General features: G+C 34.6%; 1 protein-coding gene across 2 annotated transcripts in view; it reads right to left on the reverse strand.

Annotated features, from left to right (window-relative positions):
- Window positions 1-307: 307 nt before the first annotated feature.
- The window catches only part of LOC139141040 (retinol dehydrogenase 7-like), a 50,578-nt gene continuing 23,978 nt past the window's right edge, over window positions 308-26,907 (reverse strand). For both annotated transcript variants that reach the window (XM_070710608.1, XM_070710607.1), the window contains exons 2-5: window positions 18,076-18,405; window positions 17,369-17,624; window positions 16,412-16,575; window positions 308-1,395 (exon numbers count right to left, since the gene is read on the reverse strand). In XM_070710608.1, the coding sequence (XP_070566709.1) occupies window positions 1,163-1,395; window positions 16,412-16,575; window positions 17,369-17,624; window positions 18,076-18,397 (975 nt within the window). In that variant the 5' untranslated portion in view covers window positions 18,398-18,405 and the 3' untranslated portion in view covers window positions 308-1,162. The remainder of the gene's footprint in view (window positions 1,396-16,411; window positions 16,576-17,368; window positions 17,625-18,075; window positions 18,406-26,907) is intronic.

Here is a 26,907-nt window from a genome sequence, read left to right on the forward strand (position 1 = left end):
ATACAGAAGCAGAATACTGAAAAACTTGCCACAAGTTGCAGCTCATGTCCCTTTAAGGGCCTGGCAGAAAGATGTTTTTGATTCAAATTCGTAGAGTCTGAAATGAAGGTGGTTTCAAATCTTTGGGCCGATGTAAAACAAAAATTCAATTCAACAGAGATTTTTGTAAAAGTCCTGGGAGTGCTGAAGAGATGCGCTGTGTGTTTGATGAAGAGTATACCAGTCTGGAGGTAGTGTACAGATGTATGAGTTCAAAGAGGTATGGTGGTCACAAAATTTTTAAAAATCCAATACAAAAAGAGACAGGTTTTTGTTGGTCTGTGGTACCAATTTTTTTTATTTTTGAATTTGAATACTTGATAAGAAATTCCATCATAGGTTGATTTACTAACCTGAGCACAAAGACAATGGATTCTACTGTGTGGAAAGTTACAAGTTCAATCATTCCAATATTTGAAAAATCGTAAGCTTAAATAAAAATAAGCTTAAATAAAATTTGACAACATCTAAAAAACATCAAATAATTTTCAAATGATGTCACTGTCTCACTTTTAACTACTGTACCAGTGAAAAGCTAAAACAATCCCGTTTTAAAATATCTTAAAATATGATATGCACAAATGAGTTGAGAGTTGGGAATATGAATAATCTAAATTTCTTCAATTGAATACATGAAACTGTATTTGTCAATAAAATATGGATACAATACTGATTTGTCATTCATATTATTAAATATTAATAAATGTTACCATTTACAATATAAAAAGGAAATAACATTTCTTATATTAGTATTGGAATGCTCTGAGAAGCCAACAACAAAAACTGTACACTGAGGTGATGGTTCAATTTTGAAAGTGAGGGTTTAAGGTAGAATGTGTGTTGGGGGCCTCATATTTTTACATTTCTTTACGGATCTACAACTTTTATCATCTTAGTGTTTTGAAAATCGCAAATTTATTTTTCTCCATAGAGTGAACAGACAGATGGCAGCCATTTTGAATTTCAAATATTGGTAAATGTTACATAATTTGTTTCTCTAGTACAAACTTTGCACAGTGACCCCTGATTTTTATTCTTGATTTGGTAAGAGAATGTTTGAAACTTTCCATGAGGAAAGTCTTTCACTTTCTTGGCGCATACAACCTTGAACTTCAGACAATTGTCAAGTTAACCTTTGCATCATTTTGGGTGTTCCGAGGTTCATCAGTCTCATGTGAATGGGATCACATATCATGGAAGGCAGCATGGACAGCGGCAACAAGAACCACTTGGCCTGCCATCCCACAGCATATCTTGTCCTGGGTCTTACGGAAGTCAGGGCATGTTCCATTGCATCAACAACAAGGAAGGTTTTCGGTGAGCACAGTTTCCGGACTTTACGTGTGTCTGACAGCACTGTTTGAAGAAATATGAGGGGGAAAAAAATCAGCAGATGAGAGATGTTGTTCTCGGAAGGTTAGATGATTCTCTGTACCATTCCATGGCAAAATAGATCCAATTGTGTTTATTAGTAAACCTGCCATTTGACCTAAATATTGGGACTAAATTATTAGCTATATTTATAATTCAAAACTGATGAATATTGCCTTGTGAATGCCAGCTATCAAAGTTACTTTGCATTGGGTAAACATTTTCTTATGGATATTTGCTTTTGAAGACATGGCTCAGAGCCATCTCATAAGCATTATCTTTCAGCATTGTCATGCTGTTTGGTTCAAGGGATGTAGAACTTGCACATACCTATTATATCAACTGCTTTTTCTTCTTATTTATTTTAGTCAAATGCAAAACATTAGAGTCATATGATATCAAAGATGACATGAAAAATGATAGTAGGTGTTTTACAATGAGGTCCCAATGAATGAAAGTACATAATGTGCATTCACTCAACCAGCTTCCAAAATTTTACTCTATTGTAATATGTATATGCTCAAATCTTGCTTTTCAAACAACTTTATAAACCCATAGACAGTAGAGAAACTCCACTGTCTATGATAAATCAAGCACAAATATATATATATATATATATATATATATATATATATATATATATATATATATATATATATATATATATATACACAGACACACACACAGACACACACACATACACACACACATATATATATATATATATATATATATATATATATATATATATATTGACATGCTTGTGTGTGTGATTGTGTGTGTGTGTGTGTGTGTGTATAGCTGTTTTATTTGCTCACGTGTTTACACACGTGAGCATATGTCGCAGCGATGTCTGTCTGTCTGTCCCTCTGTCCCTCTGTCTGTCTGTCTGTCTGTCTGTCTGTTGGTCCATTATCTCAAAAACGGCTGATCAGATCAGAATCAAATCTGGTACATAGATTCAGTTAGCAAATGGCAAGAACTGATTAGTTTTTGGTGGGTCTGGCTTGCATACTTTTTGCTCATTTGCATAATTAATGATTTAGAAAAAATGGATATTCATTAAAAACGACTACACACAATTTGATGAGATTTCTTACAAATGTTGATCACACCAAGATATATCAGTAGTGGGAACCATTAAGGGGTGACATGAAAGAGAGTTGCTAATTTGCATATTTAATGAAGTTTCCTAATTAGGGATATATCTGATTTGACTAGATCAAAATCGACCAAACTTGGTATGTATATTAAAGATACTATGATTTAACATTATTGAAAGTCATTAAGCGTTTTAACTGCAGCCAATTCCTAATTTACATATTTAATGAACTTTGCCAACTAGAGATATATATTTAAATTGACTGGACCAAAGTTGATGAAACTTGCTACATGTATTGAAGCTACTATAATACAACATTTTTGCAAGTCATTAAACATTTTTACTTCAGTCAATTCCCAATTTGCATATTTAATAAACTTTCCAAATTAGGGATATATATCTGAATTTACTTGATTGTAGTTGTTGAAACCTTCTATATACATCAAAGATACTGTTATATAATATTATTGAAAGTCAAAAAACATTTTTACTTCAGCCAATTCCTAATTTGCATATTAAATGAATTTTCATAATTAGGGATATTGATCTTAATTCACTTGATCAAAATTGATGAAACTTGCTATGTACATTATAGACACTATAATACAATATTGTTGAAAATCATTAAGCATTTTCTCTTCAGCCAATTCCTAATTTGCATATTAAATGAACTTTCCTAATTAGAGATATATATCTGAATCAACTTGACCAAAGTTGACAAAAACTTTCTACATATATTGCAGATACCATGATACAACATTATTGAAAATCATTAAGCATTTTTACTTAAGCCAATTCCTAATTTGCATATTAAATGAACTTTCCTAATTAGAGATATATATCTGAATCAAATTGACCAAAGTTGACAAAAACTTTCTACATATATTGCAGATACCATGATACAACATTATTGAAAATCATTAAGCATTTTTACTTAAGCCAATTCCCAATTTACATATTTGATGAACTTTGCTTATTAGGGATATACTTAAGGTGGTTGGAAAGGCTATTTTTGCACCAATTCTTTTCTCAGAGTTAATGTCAAGTTTCAAGTGTTAGAATCAAGATATTTAGTTCAAATTTTCAGGATAACTCCCTTAGTTAATATTTTCTCCAAAGAATATAAAAATTGTATATTTGCAGCCATGATTTTGGAATATGACACCAGTAAATATTAAAATTTAATTTTTCATATTTTATTTACATATTTGAATTTAATAATAATTGGATAGTATTAATATTACCAAATTAGTTATAAATATGTTGACACTATTTATTGTAAGATTTATACGCCAGGATTTGTAAATAAAATTTGTTTTTATGATTTTACATGGGTTTATATATCAAAAAATTATTAAAAATTCTTTCAAATTTCAAAATGTGATTTTTCAAAAAATACTTCAAATATAGGAAAATTGTGTCGTACAAATCTTATCTGTAACCTTGTTAGGAGGCTGTAAAAATTCCATGTCCATATCTCATTTCAAAGTTGGATTAAATTGGTATACAATTATGTAGGAAAACTGTTATTCTGTCAAAAATGTTGAAAACAAGCCATATTTGCACCCCTCTTTTGAAGTCATAGAGCAGGTTTTTTGGTTAATCTCACTTTTGACACCTCTTTGACACTAAAAGAATCTAAAAATGCATTTACATTAGCAGTCACTCACTCTGAATGCCAGCACCGCCTTGTCAAACTTTCCTGAAAAACAGCAAATAATGACTTTCCCTTTTCAAACATTTTATTAAAAGCTAGGGGACCTCTACCATAGTTAATACACTAAGGACTCCCCAACTTCTTCTTATTTGGTCAGTTGTTCAGAAGTTTTAACAGGCTATAACTCTGCAATGCCTTTGTGCCCAAATGTCTAGTTTTTTATTCCACATAGAATGTTGACTACTTTTATATTTTAATAGTTTTGTTGAAATTTATAACTGACGCTCTAGCCTTTCCAACCACCTTAATCAAAGTTGGCAAAACATGCTATGTACATTGATGATTATACCAGGATAAAACAATATCAAAAGTCATTTCACATTCTCATATCAGCTAATTATAATTTGCATGTCTAATGAGCTTTCACAGCTCGGCATATATGGCTTGAAGGACTTGGCCAACGGTAATTACACTTGCTATATAAATAGTCAGGTGGCTTAACAAAAATATTGTTACACGGATGACAAAAGTGCCAAATTTGCTACAGAGGTTCGCATACATGTGTAGATCAAAATTAGCTATTGCTCCAAAAATGTTGGCCACCGGAAAGGCTCGATGACGTCATAAATTCGAAATGGCCGCCATGATATTGCTTACAATGGTAAAATACTGCTAATTCAGGCAGTTTTCAATATTATTTTGAATAAACTGTCACAAACATCCCAAATTACAAATATAACATAAAATTGATGCAAATCAATTATTGTGATGACGTCATAAAGCCAAAATGGCCGACCAAATTCAAAATATCCGCCATGATATCGTGTGATAACGTTCAATTACTGTTGATGAAGCCTGTGTCAAGCATTTTAGTGCCTGAACTGAAATTAACACTCCAAATTACAGACAAAACATACAATTGATGCAAATTTATTATTGTGATGACGTCATGAAAACAAAGTTGCAACCGAAAATTACAAAACGGCCTATTATGAAGTTCACTATGCTTAGTACAATAGCCCATTTACGTGACAAAATGATAGTTTCAAGATAATGTACAATTTGTCTTGATGATTCGTAAACTCAGAATAAATGATAAATGTACCAAAACTTAGCCAATAAGCTCAACACAAGCGGCAAACTATTATGAAATTATTGATTATTTAACAATGGCCTCTGTCTGAAAAAGTGAATCAATTTAAAGGAAATGAGGGCAACTTTACATATCGGTTCTACCTTTGGAAGTGTTACGATATATTGAGTAGATCAATAGTAGTGTGATTTCATGATAACGAAAAACATGGCAAGAAACTGGTGAATAGATCATGCCTTGAGCCTGGTCATGTGACCTTAGCCCCCGAAAAAAGGTTTTATGTTTGTGAGTTTGGTCATTTGCTTCCTTTGTTGAATTTTCTGGGGTTTTTTTATGTCTCAATGTGTGGTGACAAACACATAAGTTTGTGCTGCAATAGTTCTCTTTCTGGAGGATGTGCTGGCCTAAAAAAGACAGTTTCGTCAGGGCTTTATGAACAAAGAGAAGACTTTGTTGACTTTTGAAGCTAGCTCACCTTGCTGTTTTTGCAGCTTTCGTGAATTTATGAAAAGCGTCTTTGCCTTTCGTTTTTGGTATCGTTTTGCTGTTTTGAAACCAAAAGAAGAAAAATCCCCAGGAAGAACATAAACAAAAATTCGATGATTAAACAAAAGCAAGAACTCAGAAAGGTTCTCAGATTCATCAAAAATCTTGCAAATCAAACCTTACCAAATGTTGAAATCAAAGCATCAAGCACAAACTTGAAATTTATTCCCATTCCTAAGTGCCTAGACAGAACCAGATATGAACTGAAAATGCTCACGTGTTTCATTATTATTGCAGTTTATGTGTAAATTTGAACCTTTGGCACATGTTTGCAACTTCATTGAAAGTATTATGATCAACATAATAAACAATATTCATTATGTTGAAAGTATTATGATCAACATAATGAACAATATTTACCGCCGATTAACTCTAAAAGATCATGAAGTATACAAATACGTAATAAGCTATGATACAAAATACCTTCTTTGACTGCTGTCATTGTACCACCACTTTATATAGCAAGTGTAATTACCTTTAGCCAAGTCCTTCAAGCCATATATGCCAAACTGTGAAAGCTCATTAGATATGCAAATAATAAAGTAGCCGACATGAAAATGTGAAATGACTTTAAATATTGTTTTAACCTGGTATAATCATCAATGTACACAGCATGTTTTGCCAACTTTGATCAAGTAAATCCCAGTATATATCCCTAATTAGGAAAGATCATTGAAAATGCAAATTAGGAATAGGCTGAAGGAAAAATGCTTAATGACTTTCAACAATGTTGTATCATAGTATCTTTAATGTATATAGCAAGTTTCATCAACTTTGGTCCAGTCAATTCAAATATATATCCCTAATTAGGAAAGTTCATTAAATATGCAAATTAGGAATTGGCTGAAGAGAAAATGCTTAATGACTTTCAATAATGTTAATATTATAGCATCATTAATATACATAGCAAGTATCATCAATTTTAATCAAGTCAATTCAGATATATATCCCTAATTATGTAAATTCATTTAATATGCAAATTAGGAATTGGCCGAAGCAAAAATGTCTTTTGACTTTCAATAATGTTACATCACAGTATCTTTGATGTATAAAGCAAGTTTCAACCACTACAATCAAGTTAATTCAGATATATATGCCTAATTAGGAAAGTTCATTTAATATGCAAATTAGGAATTGGCTGAAGTAAAACTGCTAAATGACTTTCAATAATGTTGTATCATAGTATCTTTAATGTATATAGCAAGTTTCATCAATTTTGGTCCAGTCACTTCAGATATATATCCCTAATTAGGAAAGTTCATTAAAAGTAATTAGAAAGTTCATTAAATATGTAAATTAGGAATTGGCTGAAGTAAAAATGCTTAATGATTTTCAATAATGTTGTATCATAATATCTCCAATACATGTAGCAAGTTTTGTCAACTTTGGTCAAGTCAATTCAGATATATATCCCTAATTAGGAAAGTTCATTAAATATGCAAATTAGGAATTGGCTGGAGAGAAAATGCTAAATGACTTTCAATAATATTGTATCATAGTATCTTCAATACATGTAGCAAGTTTGGTCAATTTTGATCGTGTCAAATCAGATATATATCCCTAATAAGGAAAGTTCATTAAATATGCAAATTAGCAACTATCTTTCATGTTACCCCTTAATGTTCCCACTGCTGATATATCTTGGTGTGATCAACATTTGTAGCAAATCTCATTAAATTGTGTGCAGTTGTTTTTAATGTATATCCGTTTTTTCTAAAATCACTAATTATGCAAATGAGCAAAAAGTATGCAAGCCACACCCACCAAAAACTAATCAGTTCTTGCCATTTGCTAACTGAATCTATATACCAGATTTGATTCTGATCTGATCAGCCGTTTTTGAGATATCGGACCAACAGACAGACAGACAGACAGACAGACAGACAGACAGACAGACAGACAGACATCGCTGCGACATATGCTCACGTGTGTAAACACGTGAGCAAAAAATTGTCCTATCAGATATCAGCAAATCTATTCGCATCATAAGATTGTGCAATATCATGAGAAACAAACGATCAATTCATCAATCAATCAGACATATGTTCTAAGATAAATCCAACGTCGACACTGCTAACAGCGGAAAACCCAAAATTGTAAAACTGTCTCGAAGCAACTTAGATCGATAGAGGAAATTCCATTCGCAACCCACATCAGAAAGAACATAAGTCTAGCAGGAAAGACTGCTCTGAACAATCTGTCTAAAAACAAATAAATCACAATAAAACCCATCGATAAAGTAAGAGGCACAGCAATTTTGAATACGACAAATGACATTAAAGAAAGTTATAGACAGCTGCGAAATGTACACTATTATTGTACATTAAGACAAGACTTGGCGACATTATATATAAGGTGGAAATTGTATATGATATCGTTTATCTGCGACAAGAAGATCATTGACGAGATGATTTACAGTTTCCCCATTCCCATAAGTAGAATAATTTGTACACCACGATGTTATCCCCTGCCAAAATATACAGAACCCAAGCAGAAGGAACAATCATTATCCAACGTCTCAATAGAAATGGCTGCTCGAGCCCAATAAACCAAATCTCGGAATTTCTAGACTTTGTCATAAAACCAATCATGCGAAGACGACTTACATATATCAGGGACACAAAAACTTCATTAACTAGTTAGAATCAATAAAAATACAAGCAAACTCTATTCTGGTAACATTAGAAGTGTTATCAATGTAGTAAAATATGACAAAAATGAAGCCATAAATACAGCAATCGCAGCGTTGGACTCTGAAACATTACCAGTCAACTGATATGATACAAAACCCCACCAACAACGTAAATGAAAGCCTTACTGTCGATTATTCTGAAACGCAACATATTTTAATTCAACTGAGAAAAATACAAACAAATCTATGGCTGAAGCATGGGCTCACCAGAAATAGCTAATATAACATACCATGAAACGGAGAAAACTATATTAAATCCAAAATCCGGTCAAATATTCGTATGGAAACGTTTAAAAAGGTATAATTTTCATGATTTACTCAGGAACAGAACATAAACTTATAACATTCAGAACATTTGCCGAGGAGTGCAACACCCTGTACCATACGTTCAACTTGGGAATTCATAATTTAACATTTTATCGACAAAATCTCATACCTCGACCTTGTGGTCTTCAAATGCCAGAGACGCAATCGAGAGAGATGGCTCCACTGTAAAACCAACACAGAACCATCTGATGATATTTATCTGCCACCAACCTTCAAATGCTTCATTAAAGGTGAATTACTCAGATATGTTCGCACATGCAACAACAATATGGACTTCATAAAATGGTCAATTTCTCAACGCAAAAACTTCAACAACGAGATTACAAAAAGAAAGACATAACTTGTATCAAAAAAGAAGTTAATGTAACAAAACGTCAGCCATCCTTCATCAACAAAAGTAAGAGTAATGATGTAACAAAAACCTTGTCAGCACAACCTCATCATAACCAGCCCAATCAAACTATATGATAAGAAACTGGAAAATAATGAAGGATGATTATACGCTGGCCATGATTTTCCAGAAAACCTATAATAACGTATCCTCCTTCAAGCAAAATTCAAACACAAGGAGAGTACAAATGAACGACCTGAGCTACAATTCACGCAACAATCATAGTAAAACATAATTATCTTAATCTCTCTTTGATGGCTACCATCAAACTAAACATGTTGGAATACAAGACCATTCAAGTGACTGAAGAAGGGACCTCACTTTGGCCGGAAATGCCGGTAGGAGGAATCACCAACATAAAACCTTTTTTCTGGGACCAAGGTCACATTACGAGGGTCAAAACACTATCGATTCATTGGTTTCTCACCATGTTTCCCTATCACGAAACCAAATTGATCTACTCACTATATATATACCGTATCATAAACAAGGTTGAACTTGTGTGTGAGGTTGCCTTCATTTCCTTTTATATCGATTCGATTTTTCAAACACAGATTATTGTTTAATAATAAATAATCTCATAAGAGTCTGTTACTTGTGTTGAACTTATTGGCTAAGTTTTGGTACATTTATCTTTTATTTTGAGTTTATGGAATATTAATACATATTGTACATTACCTTGAAACTATCATCTTGTCACGTATAGGGGCTATGGTACCAAGCATAGTGAACTTCATAATAGACCATTTTGTAATTTTCGGTTGCAATTTTGGTTTTATGACGTCATCACAATAATTAATTTGCATCAATTATATGTTTTGTCTGTAATTTGGGGTGTTAATTTCAGTTCAGGCGATAAAATGCTGAAACATGCTTAATTAAGAGTGCTTTAACATTTTAAACAATGTTACGGCAGACATTTTGAATTTGGTCGGCCATTTTGGCTTTATGACGTCATCATAATAATTTATTTGCGTCAATTTAATGTTTTATTTATAATTGAGAATGTTTGTGTCAGTATATTCAATAAAAATATTGAAAACTAGTCGAATAAAGCGTATTTTACCATTTTTAAGGAATAAAATGGCGGCCATTTTGAATTTATGACGTCATCGAGCCTTTCCGGTGGCCAAAATTTTTGGAGCAATAGCTAATTTTGATCTACATATATATGTGAACCTCTGTAGCAAATTTGGCACTTTTGTCATTCGTGTAACGATCTTGGTTGCTAAGCCACCTGACTAAAAGTAGTGATCTATGACAGTGTTAAAATGACAGTGGTAAAAGAACTTTAATATTTTTATTTCAGCTAATTACATATTTGTATACTTCATGACCTAATCGGCGGTGATTATTGTTCATTACGTTGATCATAATACTTTCAATGAAGTTGCAAACATGTGGCCATGGTTAAAATTTACACATAACCACAATATAACATAGGGCCAAAGTCCCTGAAGCTACCATAGACATGGATACAAAATTAAGTATTTCCTGACTGTATGAAATTATCTCACTTAGGTCATCCTAGGACTTGTAAACCAAATATTAAAGCTGTCTGACCAGCGGTTTTGAAAGAACAAGCAACTCAACAGTTGACAGAGCTCTGCTGTGTTATGTAGAGAATAACCTTTTGTGACACATGTATTGATGAAGAAGGTGGATATCTTTGATTAACATTGTAAGTGAGTTCTGTTGAATAAGTTGAGACTGTACATACTCAGAGAAAGCACACTGAAGTGAAGAGACAAACGTTTGAAACTTAAGAAGTTCAAGGTCATCAAAAGCATTATAAGGAATCATGTAACTTTCATTGCACTGTTTACACAGATTGCATAATTGCTATAAATAGCACATGAGGAATCTTATGGCCCAGCTTTACCATAAAAACCCTATCACTTTGACCACTCTTTTAATTGACCACTCTATTTTTTTCCTCAAAAAGTAATTTTATTTTATCCTTACCAAGTCAACCATAAATGGAAATTAGAACTTTCTCTATCTCTATCTCTATTGACTATTTTGAGCAATTTCTTTTAGATAACATACAGGGCACAATAAATGACGGTTCAGAATATGTCAAAGTTGGGATTCAGGTAGTCTCGCATGCCAGACCTCGAAACCTGCGTGCGGCGCGAGCGGCGAAGCCGCGAGCAGCGAGTAACCGCAGGTTACGAGGTCTGGCTAGAACCGACGTTCTATATATACTGTCCAATAGAATGTTTCGAAAATCGGCTGGATGAAAGAGTACATCTGTTGTTTATTCATGAATGTAGGTGGAGCGTCTAAAAATAGCCTTTTGAATTTGACTGAATGATTGTGTCATTCATCCAGAAATGTTTCATTCGAAGTAAACCGCCTTACGTTGACAGTACGGCTTCATGAAATCACGGTTACGCTATCCCCAGTAACCATTATGAAAAAAAATCTGCAAAAATGATCTATGCCGTTGAAGAAAGTGGTGATGGACAGCCTGAAACCGAAGCAGGAGGTAGCCATGATAGATTATCTGGAAGGAGACGACGTTTCCGTGAATTTGCCGACAAGATATGGCCAATCTCTAATTTTAAGATTACTCCGGCCTTGCTTCAATGCTTGCGATGGCATTTTGTTGATCGTCGACATCCTCTATTGAGCTTGCTTTTTCATTTTGCTCCGTTCAAACGAAGCTCAGATTTTGGCCCCATTCAACTGCCGATGAGCTGGTGGTAAATGGCCTCACAAATAAATTCTCGCCGTTGATTTGCTTGAGTGTTTTTTCGGCGCAGATATGTGAAACGTGGTGGACAAGTACAGTGAAAATGCGTTATGGCCGTCTGTACGCGGTGGTCCAAAGTTATACTTATTAGTCGCGCCAGCGGCTTACTGACTACGCATGCGCTTATTCATAATATACTATGCGAGTAACCGGAAGTGTACCCTCGGCCTTCTTTCATGGGCGCCGCCATGTTTTTTTTTTGAGTACTCGTAAATAAACAAATACGAAACAAATTACTATGATATAACATGCCTTTTATAAAATATACCTCTTTTATTAGCCAGTAAATGTTATTATACACCTTGTCGCTGATACAAAGTATCGTTGATATAGATAAACGGAGAAAACTGTCGTGCATATGAACGGGGGCATACGCAAAGAATGCTGGGATTGAATTATAGAAGAGCGCCCCCTGTGTCAATAATTAGATTCAAAAATTGCAAGTTTTTAGACGGAACGCTATAGTTTTCAGCTTGCAAGTGGAAGGTGGGCAGTGCGGTTACCATTGCAATGATAATTATTGCATAATACGTCCTTTGTTTAACGCAATAGGCTGTTATCATTGTAAAAATTGCCAATTTTTGTCCAAAATTTTTACACGCTACAGAAAATCTATACCTGCCCTGCTGCAGGGTTTGACGTCGTGTAACACTGTAAGTACGTGAACTGCTTTCATCAGAGGGAAACTGGGCATAGTTGTCATATAAACGTTTATGAAGTAACAATTACAGTTTATCATGAATCAATACAAATAACATTGCCAATCTTAACCCCTGGCGCGACACCAAGGGCTGAGCCCTATATAATATTAGCATAGGAAAGACAGCCCAATTTTGACGTCATCACATTCCTGAGCAGTTGGTTCTTGCCAGACCTCGTAACCTGCGGTATCTCGCTGCTCGCGGCTTCGCCGCTCGCGTCGCATGCAGGTTCGAGGTCTGGCATGCGAGACTAGGATTCAGGAAAGTTGCCTTTACATGTTTTAACCCTCCAAGATGAACTGTCAAAAAAAGTTGAACTTTCTGATAATTCTGCACTAGAATTATTTTGGCTTTGATGATTTCCTAATTAATTCAATTATTTAAAATCATATTAATTATTTTTTTCTGGGTGAATTGATAGGGTTTATACAGTACAAGAATTACATACAATGTAAGTCAAATTTTGACCAAAAATGACAAAAAAATTCCTTAAAAATACACATTTGCATATTTCATCACAATTTGAACAAATCTAAGTTGGGTTACCCCTAGGAACCTGTATACCAAATAACAAAGCTGTCTGACCAGCGGTTATGAAGAAGAAGATTTTTTACCAAAAACACCTTTTTTGGCATTAATTTGCCTATTTTCAACAATATCAAAAAATTAAAAAAAATAGTTTCTCAAAATCATATTTTTCATCTACACAACAAATATCAAATCAGTAAGTACTGCGGTTCTCAAGATATTTGAGTGGACGGACGCCTCACAAACGGACATACATACATACATACATACAGACTGACGACGGACGCCGGACGGATACCCATCCCAATAGCTTCTATAGACTATAGTCTATAGTAGCTAATAATGAAACACGTGAGCATTTTCAGTTCATATCTGGTTCATGTACATGTTTAACATGCAAATGAAGAATTTTTGAGCTACAGTATGACAGAACTGGAACAGGAACTGGGTAACACACTAAGAAGTCCCATATGTCGCAGCGATGTCTGTCTGTCTGTCTGTCTGTCTGTCTGTCTGTTGGTCCGATATCTCAAAAACGGCTCATCAGATCAGAATCAAATCCGGTACATAGATTCAGTTAGCAAATGGCAAGAACTGATTAGTTTTTGGTGGGTGCGGCTTGCATACTTTTTGCTCATTTGCATATTTAATGATTTTAGAAAAAAAAACGGATATACATTAAAAACAACTGCACACAATTTGATGAGATTTGCTACAAATGTTGATCACACCAAGATATATCAGCAGTGGGAACCATTAAGGGGTGACATGAACGATAATTGCTAATTTGCATATTTAATGAACTTTCCTAATTAGGGATATATATCTGATTTGACACGATCAAAATTGACCAAACTTGCTACATGTATTGAAGATACTATGACACAATATTATTGAAAGTCATTTAGCATTTTCTCTTCAGCCAATTCCTAATTTGCATATTTAATGAACTTTCCTAATTAGGGATATATATCTGAATTGACTTGACCAAAGTTGACAAAACTTGCTACATGTATTGGAGATATTATGATACAACATTATTGAAAATCATTAAGCATTTTTACTTCAGCCAATTCCTAATTTACATATTTGATGAACTTTGCTAATTAGGGATATATATCTGAAGTGACCGGACCAAAATTTATGAAACTTGCTATATACATTAAAGATACTATGATACAACATTATTGAAAGTCATTTAACAGTTTTACTTCAGCCAATTCTGAATTTGCATATTTAATGAACTTTCCTAATTAGGGATATATACCGGTATATGAATTAACTTCATTGTAGTGGTTGAAACTTGCTGTATTCATCAAAGATACTGTGATATAATATTATTGAAAGTCAAAAGACATTTTTACTTCGGCCAATTCCTAATTTGCATATTAAATGAATTTTCATAATTAGGGATATATATCTGAATTGACTTGATCAAAATTGATGAAACTTGCTATGTACATTAAAGACACTATAATACAATATTATTGAAAGCCATTAAGCATTTTCTCTTCAGCCAATTCCTAATTTGCATATATAATGAACTTTCCCAATTAGGGATATACATCTGAATTGACTTGACCAAAGATGACAAAACTTTCTATATACATTAAAGATACTATGATACAACATTATTGAAAATCATTAAGCATTTTTCCTTCAGCCAATTCCTAATTTGCATATTCAATGATCTTTCCTAATTAGGGATATATACTTGGATTTACTTGATCAAAGTTGGCAAAACATGCTTGTACATTGATGATTATACCAGGTGAAAACAATATTGAAAGTCATTTCACATTTTCATGTCAGCTAATTATAATTTGCATATCTAATGAGCTTTCACAGTTTGGTATATATGGCTTGAAGGACTTGGCTAAAGGTAATTACACTTGCTATATAAAGTGGTGGTACAATGACAGCAGTCAAAGAAGGTATTTTTATTCTAGCTAATTACATATTTGTATACTTCATGATCTTTTAGAGTTAATGGGCGGTGAATATTGTTCATTATGTTGATCATAATACTTTCAATGAAGTTGCAAACATGTGCCAAAGGTTCAAATTTACACATAACTGCAATAATAATGAAACACACGAGCATTTTCAGTTCATATCTGGTAAAATGATATCGTGGTTCTTTAAGAAAGCTTATGATACTCTTGAGCTGTACATCTAGTCTCGAAGAATTTTATTCTAATTTCACTTCCAACAAGAAAAAATCTTGGCTCACTTAGAGCTTTGGACTAGCTTCCTGTATAATGAGCATGTAGTAGCTTTGAAAATTGCTTCCTGAATAAGATATGTCTCCAGGCAACAAAAAATACCGATTAATATCAGTAGGAATCTTTGCAAAGCTACAGATGATCATCAAGAAGTGCAAATGGGAGTTGGTTTCAACAGCTGTCTACGGATCTTCAGGCAAGGTGTCTGGGCATGTACTTTCCTCTATATTCACCTGTATTCATGTCTGACACGGTTGGTTTTTTTATGAAGACAATGAACATGAAACACACCAATATCATGCTTATATAAAGCCAAAAAAAAAAGATTGTTTCTGGTCACTGCGCACGTCATTTCAGAACCTGCGTGTCATGTCTTTTTGAGGCGGTTACATACTGATCAGTACAGCTATCCTTGATATCCCTGTTTGCATGTCCAAAATTGCTAAAAAGAAAACGGAAGTATTATGCAGCCAGTGATAAAAGACAATAACTGTTGCATCAATAGTGCCAAACCACAAACCAGCATTGTTAGGAATAACAAAAAGACAGGAAAAGAGGAAAGAAAAAAAGGAGAAAAAACATGTCGCCACATCACTTTTGCTGAATGTCAAGGACCAATAACAATATTTTGGCCTATAATGTTATACATTGCTGAATTATTGTCCATTTGAGCTCCAAGCAACTGTAGTGCATCAGTCTGTCCTTTTGAATAATTCTTTGATTATTATTTTTTGTTCAGTATCAACTGTTAATTCGTATTGTACTCCTGAGCTGATGTTGAAAGCAAGCATTCAGAATTATGTATTCAGCTTGGTGGTTTAACATATTTATATACACATGTATTGTATGCAAATGAACCATGTACAGTGCAGGGGCTTCGGACCCTGGTTAATGTATTACCCTGTGACAGGCAGAGAACTGTATTATATTTGCAGGAGCCCGCAATAAAAAACATTGCAGCATATGATTATTGTTACTTACGTTTGTCAAAAAATTCTCGCCCATATTCTTCTTGGACTTCTGGAGTGAGTTGATTCCAGAGCTTTTCCATGGGTGAAATCATATTATCATTCGATACCATATTGGTGTCAAAAAATGCTGGCTCAATAATACTGACTGCTACATTGAACTTTTTCATGATTACTCTGTGTGAAAAAAGAAAAATTGACATGTGACTATATTTAGATCTGTAAAATGCCATTGAATTAACTTGGCGAAATAATATAATTTTAACCCTATGAACACCTGGCAAAGTCAATTTTTGTCGCCTTTGTGAAATAACATACCCCAGTCAAATTTTTTCATATTTTTGCAAAAATTTGGATGAAAAACTGCAGCCAATAAAACGTGGGGTCCATTTGGTTCAAAATTATCAAGAAAACTCAGAAAAATTAATAAGAATTGGTAAAATGTTGCTGTAAAATTTTAGTGGGAAAAATTACGGCACTCAAAGGGTTAATACTGGTGTGTAAGTGCTAGACTGAGAACCTATCTATCAGCAAAGAGTGACATTGCGTATTTTCCCTAAATAATTAATTGTGCAAAACAAAATGATTGCCAAAAGTTCCTCTGCTATATAATTCTTTACAACAAATTAATGATAGCAATATCCATTCTTGGCTTTGTACAAAATTGGTTGGGCCACAGTCCCTGGAGGGACTGTGATTGGGTATAACAGATCTGGGATTTTACATAAAGATATTTATAATTTGTGGTGTCTCATAATTAATGTTGCCCCAAAATGATTCAGGCTATAGATGCAGCTCTGTCAATGACTTATTCGCTTTGAGGCCTGTTTGTTCATAATTGACTTGCAAAGATGTCAAAATATTGGTAGTTTGCAGTAATATATTGCCAGATGATGTATCGGACAGCCACATGGTGCGTATCCCACCTCCATTCACAATCACTGAACTCCACTTTTACATAATCCAGTACCTTAATCCATCTGAGAAACATTCCACATTGAATTTGGACATGGAGTATGCACCACTGACGGCAAATCTGCCCACCACACTGGAAACATTGACAATCCTCCCTTGGGCTTTCTTAATCAATGGTAAGAAAACTATGGTGACATCGACCAGTCCAAAGACATTGACATCAAAACATTTCTGGTAATGTTCCCGTCTGTGCCAGTCGCACGGTCCACCTACTGCTGTCACCCCGGCATTGTTCACCAGACCCCAGAGTCCTGAAAAGAGAAAGGAGAAATTACACAATCACTGTACTTCCTTCATACCAATTAGCAATTTTAGCTGCTCAAATTTCACAAGTGAGCAGATTGTAGTATTTGGTCTGAAGTGTCTGGAATGGTTGGCAAGATTTTAAATGGAGATAAAACAAGCTCCTTTATTCTGCTGAATTTCCTTTTGCCAAGGAGTCGATTTATTAGAATAGAGTAAGCAGCATTGTTCTTTTCCACTATGTACAATTTTAACAGAGGTTTTATTCATTTCATCATAAGTAGATTCAATGGTAAGTCTGCAAGTTTGCCAATACTAACAATATTGAAAATTCAATAAAACAGCCATAAATCGTACATTACAAAAACAACAACAAAAACCATAATTATTGCAATAATAACAAGAAAAACATGATTTGTGCAGATTTTCTGAACTTTGTTTGTTTGTGCTTTTACTTGCCTGTGTCCTCTGGCAACATTTTCTTGACTTCTTGGAAAGCTCTCCGTATGCTTTCATCACTTGTGACATCCATATGAACTGTCTGCAACCTCTCAGATGTCTGTGTCCTCAGGTTCCCTTGGCCTTCCTCAGTCAGGCATGTGGCGATGACCTGGAAACCCCTTCTGTCCAGGCGTTGAGCCAGCAGGTTCCCAAAGCCCGTGTCGCATCCTGTGATGAGGACGTATTTGGACGGAATGCCATCAATGATGGGTCGATGCACTAGCCAATCGCAGATTTTATAGATTATGAAGAGGGCAATACAGCAGAGAAGGCAATACATCTCGGTTTCTGTGATGCAACAAGAGTATGGAACTTTATGAAAGATGTGTAAAAAAAGCTCCTCATTGCTGACATTAGAGCTGATAAATCCGAAGAACACTAAGTTGTTGTTGTTTCAGTCGTATTGTATTATAAACGTTGTATTTTGGCTTCCATAGCTATAAAGGCCTTGAAATACAATAAACTACTACTACTTGAATAGCTATGAAGTACCCTGGGTGTACTGAGTTCATTGTTGAATGCTATACTCCTTCCTTTTATGTACAGGATAAGGCAAGCTGGCACTGTATACTCAGTACCTCCATGGTACTGTTCAGCTTTGGAAGTCCAATTAATAGCTTTGCTTTTAGTATTTGCAACAACAGTCATAACATCAACAATCAGTGTTCTTCAAGTTTATCAGCAAATAATAACATAGACAAAATTAACAACAACAACGAGATAACTAGTAAATAAAATTCTCTGTGGTGAAAATTGTGACATAAAGGTAAGCAGCATATTAATTATGAAAGATCTACAGCAGTCTTGTTAACTGAAACCCAAGATATATATGTACTTTTTACGGCCACTTTACAAAATGTCATTTCATTGTCTAATTTAGATACTTAGTTATTTTTTCTCTGCTATCCTTATATTTTGATCGATGACAGCATAATCATGACATGACCTCCTCCAGTGTGGAAGGAACACCACTGAGTGACATTATCTTGAAGTCTAACAGACTTGTAGTGCATGAGAATCGGACATCCAGGCTCTGAGAATGGAGGGTCCAAAAATGTTTACACATTGTTGAATTTTTAGGACCCCAAACATTTTGCTTAAATAGTCTGTTCCGCCAAATTAACCACACTGGTCTACTTTGTCTGTCTGGACAAGAGGGGGGGAAGACAGAAGCCAAGATTCCGTTTCCATGTGGAAACGATCAGGTTTCCGTGCATTAGCACAAGCAGCGGTCACCCTAACCACTTAGAGGACATCGATCCCATTCATCGGCCACCACAATCTGTGAATTGATGGTGTATCCATTCATGGACTATTGATGTGTAAAGTAGGGTACATGATTTCATCTCCAGTCTGTATAAGGTACCCTCAAGGGCTCTATGATGGTATGTCTGTTTACAATACACCAGAATGCCGTGAATACTTTCAATGCTCAGACAGCCTGCCAACTTATGCCCTCACTTCCGGCCGTATTATTTTTCACTAACCTGCTGACAATTTGCAGTGAAACCCTTATTTCAGGCACACTTACTACACTTTCACAGTCACCAGGTTTCACCTATTCATGACTCAAAATATTCAATTGTGTACAGACCTTGCAAATGTTGTCAGTCTTTCTGTTTTCAAAATAATTTGAAGATTCAGCATGCATCTGGCATGCGAATGCAAGATACATTACATTTTGTAAAACAGGATATGTGTAGAACATCATTTATTTTAAAATACTTTATGCCTATGAATACTTCTGAAAATGTTGGATAATCCTATATTTTAAGGTAGAACGCACCTCGGGACAGACATTCGGACTTTCAAACTTTTACTATTCTCTTCTGATATACCACATGTGGGGGTTCATTTTAAAGCTCTTGGTGAAAGAAAACTTTTCACCGTCTTACTTTTTCGAAATTCAATCTTTTTAATTTTTCTCCATAGAGTTAACACAGGGATGGCTGCCATTTTGAATTTCTAATATCGGTAAACTTGGGTAATTTGTTTCTCTGGTACCAAAATTTGCATGGTGACCCCCTATTTTTATTCTTGATGTGGAAAGAGAATGATTGAAAGATTCCTTGACGAAAGTTAGAACAAAAGTTTAAGTCTTTCACCTTCGAGGTGCATACTACCTTAAAGCAATAGGCAATGCATTGCTTGGTAAAAATACCACAGCAATGTGAATGAAGTTACATTAGATTCTTAGCATTTGCCAGCTAATGAAAAACGCCAGATGAAAATCATTCAATTATTCAATTTCACCATATAGGTACAAGGATAGAGTAACCAATCAGTTTTGATTTTGCTGACTTGAAGAAGTGATCAATGACCAGTTTTGCCTTGACAGCATCATAAGATTAGAAAACCATCAGAGCTTACTGCATCCTTAAACTCTTTCTGACAGTTTAAACACAAACTTTAGTACAGTGTTCAAATTACGAAAAGATTCACTGCTAACTTTTTTTTCAGAATAGTCTTACAAATTTGCAATTGCCTGGCTTGTTAGTGTCTAGCATTGTTTATTTTGACCAAGCATTTAATAATATAAGCACGTAACTCCCAGGGTTTATATTAACACTTTGAACGCCAAAGTCAATATTTGTCTCCTTTATAAAATATAAGCCAGACAATTGTTTTTTCAGATTTTCCCCAAAATTTTAATCAAAAACAGTAGCCTATGAAAAGTGATGTCAATGTGGTCCAAAATTTAAAAAAAATTACAGAAAAATTCATAAAATGTGATAAAAATGTTGCACTTAAATTTTGGTGGGAAAAATTACAGCACTCAAAGGGTACAAATGTATTAATGGTACCATTTATGTATGACTCATAAATAAGCATGTATGAGTGTTTCTTTACTGTCTATGGTTAAACCTGCTCATAATGCTTATTGACCACTTACTAATAAGTGTGTGTTTTCCATTGGAGTATATACAGAACTATTGCACCTTGAATTGCGTCTAACAAGATTTCATTTGCTAGAGGCACAAGGATATGCACAATTGAGGTTTTTGAGTAGTATGTTCCTTTTCAAACAAACAACTTTTCCTGTAATAAATATTTAGTACAGGTCAACATGTACATACACAAACCATGGTACATGTAGAGCATGGAGGTTTACTCTGAAAGTGGGAATAGCAAACGATTGATATATTTTCCATCATTTGTTCATACGGTATTTCATGCAATACAGTTTCTTTTTCTACCTCCAAAATCATCATGAAATGTCAGGTATTCAACTTATCGACACAGTAATGTCCAATGTTACTGTTGAAAATTGAGGCTAATGTTTTGCATTTCAGCATTTTTCGGAACAAAAATAATGAAAACATAAGCAAAAGTCACAATTATTTCCCTTTTAATGTCAGGAAAACTATCTGCAACCAATCTTATTTAAGGTGGCAAACATATTTCCTTCATGGAGATGTCATTCTTTGGAAGAAAATAATGCAAACACTTGTTTTAAGACAGGAAAGTTATCAAACTGATTCAAATCAGATGGAGAGATGGCAACATTTCCACCTTTGTTTCTTCTGTGCAGTTCTGAAGTTCACTGTCATAGCTGAGTGTGCATACAATTTATGCATATTGCTCACTACTCACTCAGCCAAGGACTCTTAATTTTATTTCAAAAGGTTTGCTGAATTTCAAAATCTGCTTTCTACCATCACAGGCAGGTATACACTTGATTTAAGTACAATTTACTCCACATCGCATTTACCTAGTGCATCGTACCTGAAGCTTGTGTATATCTGCCAGTGGCAGGAGTTATGAGTAGCCTGATTACATCTGACTGACTGCCATAAAACATTGCTGCCATAGAACATAGTGTTCAAATCTCATGCTTTAAAGGAGCTGATCAGGTTACCTATGCTGCAACCATAACAAAAGAGGTGGTTGAAAACTTCTTTCTGATCGGTCGGCTGGTTTGGTTGATACAAATTGAGATTTGAATGTGCCAGATGGGTGACAGACTTAGGAAAACAACAAAGAACAAGATACGTCACCATCTCTACATCTGATTTTATCAGATTGGAAAGCTATCTGCATGCAACCAATACCATTGCAGATGGCAGACATATTTCCTTTTTATCTCGATTCGGATTTGTACTAGTACATGTTATCTTCAGAAGAAAATAATGAAAAGGCTTGTTCAAAAGAGAGCTGTGTAATTTTATTCTGCACCGATTTGGTCAGCAGATTTCAATACATCAAAGCAAAGGAAAATGGCATTGCAGAAATTAAAGTACATCATACAACAACAAAAAGACGCACTTCAGTTACATTGTGTGGTGACCACATCTTTACTTTTTTCAGTATAATCAGTGAACCATGTTGACTTCAGACTCTATCCACAAAGGTATGGCCAAAACACTAATAATTTCTGATTGCTGTTGGGACGTCCGACCTCATTGTAACAGGAAATGGGGGTGGGAAGGTTCATGTCACTGTGGTTTTCCGGTCATTGAGGACATTAGTTTGCAACGGAACCTACCGTAAACTTTTTAACAGTGAGCAAAGTGAGAATGAGAACCAGTTTCACGCAAAGGTACAAAAAAGGAAACAAAACGTACGGGCAGGAAATTGTCTTTTTACTGAAATTCACAAAATGTTTAAGTGGTGGATGAGAACGTGTAAAATTAACGAGCAGTCTTGTTAAAGATAACATAAAAGCCATTATTATATCTACCATTGAGAACAATAGGATTGTGCACGCACTAAAAAGTTGTACGGAAAGCATGTTCCATAACATTTACCATTTCCAGGAGCCCCAACCACCTGCAGCTGAATCTGTGCATTCACTGTTGAACAATTTCAAGGGATCCATTGGACAAGTACCAGAATATGTTTCGTATTGTAGATGTAGAGCTCAGGCTAACCAGAACGGAAGCACATTTAGGATCGCATTTCAAACTTGTACTATAAATCAGAAAAAAATTGTTGGCATTGCATGAAAACAGTCAATACTTGATGCATTTGACGCCCCAGTCATGAATATGAGATGTATAATAATAAGGTTATCACGAAAATACCGCAAAGGATGCACTCGGACATTGATACTGTGCATTGCCCCAGCTTTGTGTCAGGTGATATGCTTCACCAATGTCCTTGTGTCCTTTGTGATATTTTTGTAATAACCTCATGGTACAAATTATACTTATTTTTATTTACTGAATTCCTAAGAGGCACAGAGAGAATTTTTTAGCAAAAATGATTAAAATACCTATCATAGAACATTCACTCTGAAATATTGTATAAAGTCCAGACATTTTACTTTGCCCAAAATATAAACTTGTGAAGTTGTTCATAGAATTCCTTCCTATCTGCCTGACCTTGACCATTTCCCTGCTCTATCTAATTTCCAAGTTTTAGACACTTTCGTCATATATTCACCTGAAGGGAACTTGATCTTTGACCTGATCATACAAGGCAGTTTTGCATACCAAATACTGAGGTAATATCTTGGATTTAAATCGTCAAGTTTCTGAAACTCTGAGCAACATCAATACATTTATGCCACTGACTCAAGTAGGTTCTTTTCAAAGCAAGTTATTTACTTATTATTGATACAATGTTCTGGTACTGGGCTGACTCGAAGTAATTTCAAGAATTCCTATATTGACTCAAAAGGGTTTAGAAAAAACATTATCCAAAAGGCAAACTGCTGTATGTTGCATCATACCTATGGTGTTATGGATAGAAACATACATTAACGTAGTTCGCCCCTTGAAAATGAAAGATTTAAACTTTCTCTCAAATTTTCCAGAAGAAAACTTTCAACCATTCTCTTTATAAATCAAGAATAAAAATCAGGGTTGCCGTGCAAAGTTTGCTACCAGAGAAACAAATTACCCAATATCTACTGATACATGTATTTGAATTTCAAAAGGACCGCCATGCCTGGGTTATCTGTAAAATTCTCAATTTTCACAAAACTAAGCCATTGAAAACTTGATTCATTCCATAAGCTTTACATGTAAAATGAGCCTTCAAAAGTGGTAGGCTAAAATAATGCAAAAGTTTCGAAAGTTCCAATATCTGTCCGGGAGGCAGGTTCTACCTTAATTTACATACACATACCAAAATGGTATATCTAGGTGAAGAGCAGAACTGTGTTATTGAACAACTTACACTTCTAGAGTAATGTATGTGAACTGACAGAATGCAATAATGCCAAAGTCGATTTTTGTTGCATTTATACTATACAACGCCAACAATTTCTTTTAGATCTAAACAATTTTTTTTCATATTTTTCCCAAAATTTTGGTCAAAAAGTGCAGCCCATAAAAATTTATGTCCATTTTGTCCAAAATCATGGGAAAAAATACAGAAAAATTCATAAAAATTAATAAAATGTTGCCCTGATATTTTTTTTTTGGGTGGGGGGGGGGGGAATAGGTGCTCAGGGTTAAATACTGTATCCCCAGAGTGGCCTTTCAGCAACAGTACTTCTCACTGGGTGCAAATGGAGGACACACTTGTCTATTTTTAACTTTACGTTTGGCAAGGACGCATCCCTAAAAAGGGACATCAAGCCCATTAATTACAGGACATGCAATATTGACAAACATACATGACGTGTCACCAGCTGTTTGAATTCATCAGTTAACAAAAAACACAATCAAGTTAACAGCAGAATACATCATCAATTGATCAAATCAATACAGTCATAGTACAATTTGCTGGTCATAATGATGATGAAAATTTTCAAAAAATGAAAGCAGAAAACAGGGAAAATATTTGCTGCATTTAAATGGTTGCTGACAATGGCCGACGTCATACGTATAATATACTTTAACAAACTTACAACTGTCATTAGCACTTCACTTTGATGCATACAGCTGATTCTTATATTTTGCACTTCGTCTTATACGGTACAGTCAACAATTAAGACTGCTTCCATACCTCCAAGCCAAGGTACGTTCATTACATTTTTCACTGCTTATATTTTGCATTGAAAATTTACATCTTGCACGCTTTCTGGTTCTGCTACCCCAAAACTAGTGATGAAACCACACACATGAGCAGATTCTCTAAGCAATAATTATTTCCCTCTAAAACAAATGATCTGTGAGTTGAACTGCATGACCAGCAATCAGTGCCTTACATGGGAACATAAAAATTAATGACTCATAAAAAATGATTACAATAGAGTTGGCACAAGATGGTAATGCTGATTTCCACATGCTACACAAGAGTCTATTCATGTGAGTCTGCAATATTATGTATAGAAATACGTAAGACGTAATTTTCTTCTGAAAATTTGTTTCATGGATGTACTTTCCTTGAACTGATTTTGTTTTCATGTCTCAGTCAAGGACCTGTACTTTTATACATCACTTTTGTCCTTCAGACTGACAAAATAAGTAACTTGTTCAAATTACAGCTAAGTTTCAACTTCTTTGTTCACAGTAAACTTGAGTCAGCCTTAATCTTTTTTGTGTAAAAACACACTGCTAAAGGTACATTCTGGCTCTGGGTCATATTATTACAACTGTTTTTAATTGTTGAGGACTTGCCAGACTTCATACAGAAATCGGTTTAGCAGGATCATGAAAGGTTTTGTCCCCAAAACATATGTCAACATGCTGGAAAGGGCATCAAAGGGAGAGCATTTTGTTGACATTTTTGTAGACGGGAAAAACAAACAAGGCCCTGACATAACATGCCCTTAATGCCCTTGGCACCATTTCGTTTACACTGGCTTAGTTTACTGGTATAGCTTTCACGGCAAATTACAGGACAACTTTAGTAAATGATAACATAAGGACCTTCTGTGTTGCACTCATCAATAATCTAGACTGTTTAATTTCCTTGCAAACATGTTGATGTTTCTCCAAATACTGACAGAAAGCAGCAGATTGGCTGTGACAATAATGATTAAATGATTAAATACAGTTATAGCAAGTACACTGCATCTGTTTCTGACTGAAATGATTGCCCTGGACAACGATTTCAGAATTAAACTGGGTTACTGATAAGACAACCATAAATACAATTATAAAGGCAGTTTGATTTGGTTTAATGAGGGGGCAATTTCTATGAATTTTGATTATTTTTTTCTTTACTTTCATTCTTTGAAATTAATAAATTTCCTTAATCTTCCCTTAGAAGCAATGTTACAATACTCAATATTCACCCTGCCAGCACAGCGATGTGTGTAAAATGGTAAGTGCTATTAACACATGAATTCTAAGTCATGACCAAAATTGAACTGTCAACAATTACACAACGGACATTGCATTGTGCAAGTTAGTGTTTACAAGATAGACATCAGGTATTTTATCATTATTTTGGAGTTGAGATAAGAGATTATATTTTACAAAACAAGAAAAATACAGGAAAAGATATCACAAATTACAGCCAGTGTAGCTTTAATATTTTGGTGTAGTATTTTTTTGAGAATCTGCCCCGGTAGGCAGTATTTGAAGTGATTTCAATATAATGTAATAGGTGTGTTTACAAATGATATCATTGTTCTCTCTTTAATATGCAAAAAATTAATATTTGTCAACAATTTTAGATTACACTTTTGGAAATTACACATACCTTGTGACAAAAATACAATTTAGAAGCCAACTTTTAGAGTTACAATGAGTATTAAAAGATATATGAACGATTCAGACTGCAAGCTGCCACAACAGCCATACATGCCATGCTGACAAAATTTACTTGCATTTTCTGCTTAAGTAACGAATGAGAAACCATGAACAGCACTATTGAATGCAAAGTGAATCTATACCAGCAATGAGGTACTGTTAGCTAAGTGTATCTCATCTCATGATGATGCTGAAATTG

This window comes from Ptychodera flava, chromosome 9 (assembly GCF_041260155.1).
Source record: "Ptychodera flava strain L36383 chromosome 9, AS_Pfla_20210202, whole genome shotgun sequence".
Taxonomy (NCBI): Eukaryota; Metazoa; Hemichordata; class Enteropneusta; family Ptychoderidae; genus Ptychodera; species Ptychodera flava.